Source organism: Impatiens glandulifera, chromosome 1 (assembly GCF_907164915.1).
Source record: "Impatiens glandulifera chromosome 1, dImpGla2.1, whole genome shotgun sequence".
Taxonomy (NCBI): Eukaryota; Viridiplantae; Streptophyta; class Magnoliopsida; order Ericales; family Balsaminaceae; genus Impatiens; species Impatiens glandulifera.
Genome location: NC_061862.1, coordinates 125,127,675 through 125,136,987, shown reverse-complemented (window position 1 = coordinate 125,136,987; position 9,313 = coordinate 125,127,675). Strand labels below are relative to the sequence as shown.

The 9,313-nt window shown below is 28.4% G+C and overlaps 1 protein-coding gene across 1 annotated transcript; it reads left to right on the top strand.

Annotated features, from left to right (window-relative positions):
• Positions 1-590: 590 nt before the first annotated feature.
• LOC124919716 (glutamine synthetase nodule isozyme-like) lies at positions 591-7,598 on the top strand. Its single transcript, XM_047460036.1, has 12 exons — positions 591-664; positions 1,644-1,667; positions 2,385-2,400; positions 4,531-4,634; positions 4,711-4,759; positions 5,683-5,789; positions 5,922-6,009; positions 6,104-6,231; positions 6,382-6,457; positions 6,581-6,634; positions 7,038-7,235; positions 7,320-7,598. The coding sequence occupies exons 1-12, from the start codon at positions 591-593 to the stop codon at positions 7,470-7,472; spliced, it is 1,071 nt and encodes a 356-aa protein (XP_047315992.1). The 3' UTR covers positions 7,473-7,598.
• The last annotated feature ends 1,715 nt before the right edge of the window (positions 7,599-9,313 follow it).

Genomic DNA, 9,313 nt, shown 5'->3' with positions numbered 1-9,313 from the left:
ATTAAAGATTAATTAATTTAATATATTATTTATTTCAAAAATACAAAATAAAGACCTCGTTACAGAGAAATAAAAATAAAAACCATTAAAATAAAGAATAAAAAGAGAAAACTAATTAGTAAACCCAATCAAACAAACAAGCTTAATTAACCGTTTGGAAAGGCACCGTCAAACCGCAACGTGGTTACCATGTAAACAAACCAGATGGAATCATCACATGATGCCTTGAAAAATGTGAAAATTAAACATTTTATGAAGCTGGTAGAGTTATTAGGATTTCAGAAAAAACAATATATTAAAAATAGATATATAAAGACAAATGGCTTGGAAATATGAAGAAAGTTAATTAATTCTTAATAATCCATATCTTTTTAGGAAACTACTAGAGGTATAAGCAGGTCTTATCTAATTCAAATAATTCACAAATTTTTAGGTTGGTTCCAAATAAATAACATCAAACATGTCCTTAAGTAGTGTTGCTATAAAGAAAAGAGGATACACTCGTCTTCTGACTTCTGATGTAGTTGCCTTCCTTTTTATGTAGAGAGAGAAACCCTTGATTATTATTAAGTAAGAATTTTAGTTTGAATATGTCGCAAGTTTCAGATCTCTGCAACTTAGATCTTACCCAAATCACTGACAAGATTATTGCCGAATACATATGGTAATAATACTTCATTTCTTCTTTTTCAATTATACTACTGTTTTTCACTCTGTTTCTCTTTTCAATATCATCTTTCTTTGATTTTATTTTCCACCACCTTTTTATTAAATCAATTTAATTTTCATATGGAATGATCTTTGGGTTTTTGTCGTGGAATCAATCGCAACAATTTCGGTTGGTTGGTCGGTTATGTGATGCTAAATATCGTCTAATAAGTCCGATAAACTTATCCTTATTTTTAATTTGGATGAATAGAGTGGTATTAAAATTCTAATTTCAACCCCACTAAGTTAACATAAAAGAATGATTTCAAATAAAAAAAAAAAGTATGATTTCTAAGAAACCAAATCCCACAACCAAATGTGATTTCACTTAAAACTTCGTAGGTGAAAGTACATTTTATCTTGACATGAGAGTGAAGGTCAAGGGTGATGTTATAATTTAAAATCTATCTGAATACCCTTATATAGTACCTGTACCTACTCATTTAGAAAAAAAAAATATTTTTCTCTCTCTTATATTTTTTTTTAAAATATATTTTCTTTTTTTCTTTTCAAATGAGGTAGATATTGTGTGAATGTGCTGTGTGAATGTGCTGTGTGAATGTGCTGTGTGAATGTGCTGTGTGAATGTGCTGTGTGAAGGTGCTGTGTGAAGGTGCTGTGTGAAGGTGCTGTGTGTATTATTACTCAAAATAATAATAATATCAACCAAACAAATATACCAAGTTTTTTTTGTGACAAAACAAATTAAACCATTAATAACGACATTATTTTACATTTTTTAAACTGAAATTTAGAAACTTTGACATAAGCTAACCTAATAATACACTCAATTTAAAACTAAGCTAACCTAATAATACACTCAATTTAAAACTATACATCTTAAATGATTTGATACTCTTTTAGAAAAAAAAGGCTTTTTTTTCTTCTCTTTAAAATTTTATGTTTATACCATGTTCTTCCTTTTTGTTGATCAGGATCGGTGGGTCTGGTACGGACATATGGTACGGACATACGAAGCAAGGCCAGTAGGGGTGTTCAATATTTGGTCTGAACCGAATATCCGACCGAATTCGAATTCACCGAATTCGAATAAACCGAATTCGAATTACATTTTCGGTTTTTGAATCGAATTTTAAACCGATTCGAATTCAAATACGGTTTTCGGTTTGGTTTTCGAGTTTATGTATTAACTCGAAAACCAAACCGAAAACCGAATTCATTTTATTATTTATTTTATTATATATTATATAACTTATTACATATTATATATTAAATTATCATGAGCCTCCTATTAGATCCCTACATTAAATCCATAATCCCTATTTCATTTTCCCCTTTATCTAGTTGTCCACACCTCTAAACCTCCATATATTGTCGTCGTCGACACTGTTTTATTTTCGTCGCTTAATTATCGAATATATATTAGCGTTAGTCACTAAGTTTGCGTGACTTATATTTTTTTATAATTTAAGTATATAAGATCTCTTTAACAAATTATTTATTTTGTTAACTCTTTTAAAAAAAAATTATCTTATGGGTAGGTGATGTTCTATATTTGGTCTAAACCGAATATCCGACCGAATTCGAACCGAATTCGAATAAACCGAATTCGAATTTATTCAAATCGGTTCGGTTTTCGAATTTGCTTAAAAAAAATAAAAATTCGAAGAACCCGAACCGAAAACTCGAATAACCCGAAAACCGAACCGATGAACACCCCTAAAGGCCAGGGTATTTGTCTTTTTCCTTTTTGTTTTTTTTTTCTCTCTATTCAAGCTACTCATACATTATCCTTATTATTTTCTAGAAAAAAAATTCATTTAGACATATGTACTTGTACAACTAGCTCACTTAGATCGTATATACTAATAAAATATAATTTAAACATATGTATTATCAAAAATTGGCTCATTTAGTCTCTTTTAATAACCATGATTAACTTTTATTTTTAAATTTATATATTTATTAATTAAATATTAATATATTTTCTCTCTCTTTCTTTTTCATTAATTAAACTAGATAATTTATTTTATTTTTAAATTTTTTATTATTTTAATATTAATTTCTGTTTTATATTTCATCTTTTTTTATTAGTTTTTATTTCTTATATTTCTTAAATTCTCATTTTTTAAAAAAATTTAACAACTTATTTATAAATTTTATGTTTTACTGTAATATTTTTTTGAAGGATTTTTTTCTTATTTAATTTAATATAATAAAAATAAAAAAAAAGTTTTTTCTTATTTAGTTTAATATAAATATAAATGAAATTAATATTTTTTTATTTAATTTTTATTCACGACTTATATTAGTAGTAAAAGAATTGTTTTTGTCTTTTATTCACAACAATATTTGATTATTACTCTTTTAGTGTTTGATGAATGAGTTTTTATTATTATTCAATTCTTAATTCTTAATTAATTTATTTTTGTGTTGAAGGATTTTTATTGTTGAAAGAATTTTCATTGTTATATTCAATTATTGAGATTAAATAATTTAAAAATAATTAATAATTAATGTGAATATAAAAAAAATATATAAAAAAGAAGAAATATAGAGTTAAAATAATTAATGATGAATGTTTATATATATAAAATAAAATTAAAATAATCAATCCTAAATACTCTTATAGAAATAATAAAAAATTATAAAAATAAGATAAAAATAAAGATTTATTTATTAGTAATAAATGAAATAATAAATGAAAAAGAAAGAGAGAGAAAATATATTAATATTTAATTAATAAATATATAAATTTAAAAATAAAAATTAACCATGATTACTAAAAAAAAAAAAACTAGATAAGTCAATTTTTTTTTATAGTACATTTAAATAACCTTTTATTAGTACATACGTTTAAATGTTTAAATGAGATAGTTATACAAGTACATACGTTTAAATGAGTTTTTTTATTTTTTTATTATTAGTTCAAATATTACCCCAAGGAAATTTTATTATTTTGATGTTATTTTATTAATTTTATATTAAATTAATATTATATATTTATAAATTAAACTAAATAAATTATAAAAAATTATAATATCGTTATTATTATAATTAGTAGTATTGTTAAATGAATTTATTTTATTTTATTTATTTTTTTCAACCAGATATATACTCTAGATTTATTTTATCTTATTTTAATATTTAAAGTAATTAAAATAAGTTTATTCAAGAGTTTTTTATTTAAGTTTTATTTTATTTATAATAAATTTTTTATCTTTTTCTAGAAAAATAATAATGAATTTTTTTTTTATATTTTATCAAATGAAAATATATATTATAATTAACATTTGTTACAAATCTAATTAAACTATATAATAATTAAAATATTAACTAATAATATATATTAAATAAAACTAAAATAATAATAATAATAAATGAATTACAATAATTAAAACAAAAATTAAGCCACTAATATATATAATCTTTGGAAGGGTAGACATATCTTATATTTCATATTTACAACATATTTATACTTAAACAAAATAATAATATCATGTACATATCATCATGGAAACATCATATTAAACTACTAATATGGGATTATTGTTATTTTAAGAAGATTGAGGCACATACAGATTTGGTAGATAATAATTTTTTATTTTAAATTCAGAAAAGATCATAAATAGATTCGCATACTCATCAAAGGTAGTTTAATTGATAATAATCCTTCTTTATACACCAAAAGTATTACATTAAAAATGCTCTAATTGAAAAGGGTCATGCTAGCCACCCCCAACAATAAACTCGTGTCACAAAAAAAACACTATATTTTATAATGTAATTGCTACCAAAAGACAATTTGACTAACTAAATAAACATGGTTTTCACTATTTCTTAATATTTTCATTCATTCAGACAATCAATAAACCTGTTACTGACCCTGCAAAGTTACCAAAGTGGAATTTCGACGGTTCGAGCACTGGTCAAGCAGTTGGACAAGACAGTGAAGTCATCTTATAGTATGTTTTAGAAATCACCCAACACTTTAATATTTTTTGAAAAGTGAGATTTTTCATTTGTGATTTCTCTGCATAGTCCTCAGGCAGTGTACAAGGATCCATTCAGTAGAGGCAACAACATCCTTGTAAGGATTTTCTCTCTTGATTATATGATTTTACCCGTTTAAAGGGTGAAATAAGTAAATACATGGCTTTGGAATTTGGTTTCATTGAATAATTTTTAATATTCAGCATTTATGTTATGCATTACCCTGTTCTCAACATTCGAAAAAGGGTCTAATTACATTCTTTATGGAATAAGTCATCTTTGGATTATCAATTTACAACAAAAAAGGGTGTGTAGAATAATTTTTGAATCCATTATTTGACATATATGGATTGAGTGCAACATATATATCTTTTTTGGGCGATAAAAGTTCAAAATTATGTGTGAAGGCAAAATGATCATATTCTCATCAAATGTAAATATCGATTTTTTAGCAGATTTCTTACTTATATAGCTTATTACAGTGCTTGTTTTGAGGTGATTTTTCCACCATTACCACATATTTATTTCTTTTGTTATCGGTTCTATCAACTTATGTTGTAGTGTAATTGAGATTTGAGGCACCCTCTAATTGTTTTAAACTAGTTGTGATTTTCATGATCACATAATTAATCAAATTATTCCATCCTTTTAAGTTAAAAAAATACTTGGTTCATTAAATGGCTTAATGCCTTTTTAATACTAATGAACTGGGGTATACTTTTTTTAAATGGTCCGGGTATGAAGATTTGAACCTATGACCTAAAGAACATGAATTTATTCGTTATGTCACTAAGTTATAAGTCTCCACAATGAAATAGGTATACTCTATTTCATGCATATTAATCCTCTCAAGAAATACATATATCATAGACAACAATCTTACATGCTCAAAGATAAACTAGTCAAGATGTCTACTTTGGTCTAACCCTGTAAGTAATAAATTAGCCTTACCTATATCAGGCCATTTAAGAGACAAATTGGTCATATATCCATTTTTAGTTCTTAATATTTTTGGTTTAGGTGTTATGTGATGCTTATACTCCATCTGGGGAACCTATTCCCACTAACAAGAGGCACAATGCTGCCAAGGTTTTTAACCATCCTGATGTAGCTGTTGAGGAACTCTGGTAAAACCTCTTTGCCCTCTTATTTTGTGGGTAAAAAATTATTGATTGTCCTTATGGTTTTGGTATTGAATAGTATTATGATAGTTGTTTTTTTTCAACTTTTATTGTTGTTGTCTTAATGTATTCATTCAGGTATGGAATAGAGCAAGAGTACACTTTATTGCAGAAAGATGTGAATTGGCCATTAGGTTGGCCTATTGGTGGCTTTCCTGCACCTCAGGTAAAATTCATTCATCAAAATATATAGATTCTAAATCTATAATAAGGGTTTTTGTTTTCCTTAAATAAAATCGATATGTGAAATTTAATAATAGGGACCTTACTACTGTGGTGCTGGTGCAAACAAAGCGTTTGGCCGTGACATAGTCGATGCCCACTACAAAGCGTGTCTTTTTGCTGGAATCAATAATAGTGGTATTAATGGAGAAGTGATGCCTGGCCAGGTAAAAACAATAACACAATAACTGAGTTTTTCAATTTTTCAATGATAGAACGCAATAACTCATGGTCAAAGTTCAAATTTCCATGTCCTGGACTATTTAAAAAAGAAGGATCTTTTTAATTGTCATAATAATTTCATCTTTGTTATATGGTGGGAGTTTCAAGTTGGTCCATTAGTGGGTATTGATGCTGCTGACCAATTATGGGTAGCCCGTTACATTTTGGAGGTAATTAAGGGATCAAATTTCCTTCATCTTCCTAATTTTAAGTAATTTTGGAGGTAATTATGCTGTCATATATTTACATGTTTGTTTAAGAACTAACTTCTTGTTTGTACTAACTATCAACAGAGAATCACTGAGATAGCTGGTGTGGTGCTTTCTTTTGATCCTAAGCCTATCCAGGTCATTATTATTATTATTTTTAAATAGAGAAGTTGTATTAATAAACTAACATTAGTATGTTTAACAAATACATTTAAACAGGCGAGGCTAGTTCGGTTTTGGGTTATTTTGATATTCAATAGGATGTTTTCAAAAATATTTCTTCGAAATAAGTAATTGAAAAGTGAGTTATTTGAACGTTTTAAGTTGAAGTGAGTGTACATCATTGTGGGGGAGTCACACACTAGCTTCATAAATTCAAAAAACTAAATTAATTAAAAAAAGTGAGGTTATTTGATTAGCCCAATCCTCGAGGTCTGCCTTTAAGGTCATCCCTTCAAATAACCCAAACTGAATTGACCCAAGTTAAAACGCATATATTCAAAAAGATAATCCATAAAAAATGTTTACATATTTTTTTCAGGGAGAGTGGAATGGAGCTGGTGCACATACAAACTATAGCACAAAATCTATGAGAAGTGACGGAGGAATTGATGTGATTAAAAAGGCCATGGAAAAGCTTGGTTTGAGGCACAAAGAGCACATTGCTGCCTATGGAGAAGGCAATGAACGTCGTCTAACAGGAAAACACGAGACAGCTGACATCAACACCTTCTCATGGGTAATGCACATTTGGCAAACTTGTCCAATTTTGCATTTCAAATTTGAATTCTTACCGATTTTATGTTGTTTGATCATGTGGTAGGGTGTGGCAAATCGTGGAGCGTCAATTAGAATTGGTAGGGATACGGAGAAGGCGGGCAAAGGGTATTTTGAGGACAGGAGGCCAACTTCGAATATGGATCCTTATGTTGTCACCTCCATGATTGCGGAGACTACCATCCTTTGGAAACCCTAATTGTTAGGAGTTGATGATATTGTGTAGTATGGTATGTTTATTTGGTCATGATGATGATACATTTTCTAATGCTTGTATGTTTTGCTTTTGGCTTTGTTTTCAAATGACACTAATAGTTAGTTCATGTAAACTGATATTTTAATGTTTGGAGAAATAAGTTCTATTTTATAGAGTTTGGTTTTGGTTTGGGTTTTAGGTCACCTATTTGGAAATACTTTTTGAATATAAGTATGTGAATACTTAAGTTATAGTTTAATAGTATTGTCTCATAAAAAATAATATATACTTTATAAAAATAATGTTTATAAAAGAACTCACTAATATACTTCAAGCGGTCTTCTTAAGACATTAAAGGTCATGCTGCCGGTTATATATATATATATATATATATATATATATATATATATATATATATATATATATATATATATATATATATATATATATATATATATATTATGGTCTCCTCCAAAAATTATTTCCAAATTAGAATATTTAATTGGATAAAAAAACATGTAGGTTTAAGTTCTAATTAACATAATGAATTGATAATTCACTTCTTTTGCATTTTTTAAATCAAACTAATTTATTATTAAATTTCTTTCTTAGATATAAGTTCATAATTCAATAAAAATAAACTTTAGCAACCTCTAAAGATGAGTTAAGATAACCTGTGGGGGTGAACTGCACTATTGACGATGCAGAACCAGCTGGGACAGCTTCCTAATTTGCAGGGATTCAATTGCCAGTCCTCTACCACCGACTATAAGACCCTCAACGCAGACGTGTTGTTAGAGTGAACCGGTGCTCCTCCAACAAGGTGTTCCCAAGCGACCTAGGACCTCGGCTTGGCGTCGTCCCGAACCAAGGAAGCATTCTGGCGGGCGCGTGCGTGTAGGAAGGCACCGAGTTATTCAAATAAGTCGTGTTTTCCGTGGTTTTCCCATGTTACAACTTCTGTACCAATTCGGTCGATCCAGAATGGATCGGTTAAACATTCTATTAGGGAGCCTGGTCTTTCCGGTGCTGACAAGGTCGGGACCGTGGTCGTCCGTCTCCGGTTTGCCATCCAACTGGGTTGGTTGCGAGCTTAGAGGCCGCTTCGCTTAGATAGAGAGAGCTTCGAAGCAAAAGCATCTGATTCTACTAGTAGCCAAGGCTGCTTATAACCCTACTACGAGAGGGACGCCTCGCAAGCCGGGTTTCTAGAGATGAGGCCTTTTGGCGAAACAAACAAGTCAATTTCGTGTCACACGTGTCTTTCTGCATGTTTTCATTTATGACTAAGGCATTTATTATATGTTTCACGTGCGTGTGCCCCTCTCAATTTTTTTATATTATGTTCCACCCTGTTCTAAAATATCAAAACGATGTAATATTTTTATCATTTAGTTAATATTAAAAATTAAAGTCCGTTTATTTTCTTATTCCCTTATTTTTTCATTTTCTCTTTCTCTTTCAATTTTTTATTTATTTTTATTTTTATTTATTTTTTTATGTATTTTATTTTATCTCTAGACAAAAACAAAATCACTTGTTCTTCTTCTTCCTCAAATTTTCAAGCAGTTCAAGTTCTTCACGATAATGGACGTGGAACTCTAACTTATTTTTGAATGAACACATTTCAACCAAAATTGGGGCTTAACTCATCTAAAAATAAACTTTAGAAACCTTCTAAAGATGAGTTCAGATCACCTGTCCCAATAAGCCCAAGTAATTTGTTTTTTAGAAAAAAATTAGAATTTGTTCTTTAAAAAAACAGGGGTTATCTTAGCCAAAATTTGATCTGATAAAGTTAGAAACTCTGAAAACTATTGTCCACAAATAAGCTGGTTATATAC

Bases quoted from the DNA above. Each gene is read 5' to 3' on its own strand.
- LOC124919716 (XM_047460036.1), top strand. From the start codon at position 591: ATGTCGCAAGTTTCAGATCTCTGCAACTTAGATCTTACCCAAATCACT. The intron at 665-1,643 runs GTAATAATACTT...TTTGTTGATCAG, and splicing joins ATTATTGCCGAATACATATG to GATCGGTGGGTCTGGTACGG. The intron at 7,236-7,319 runs GTAATGCACATT...ATCATGTGGTAG, and splicing joins ACATCAACACCTTCTCATGG to GGTGTGGCAAATCGTGGAGC.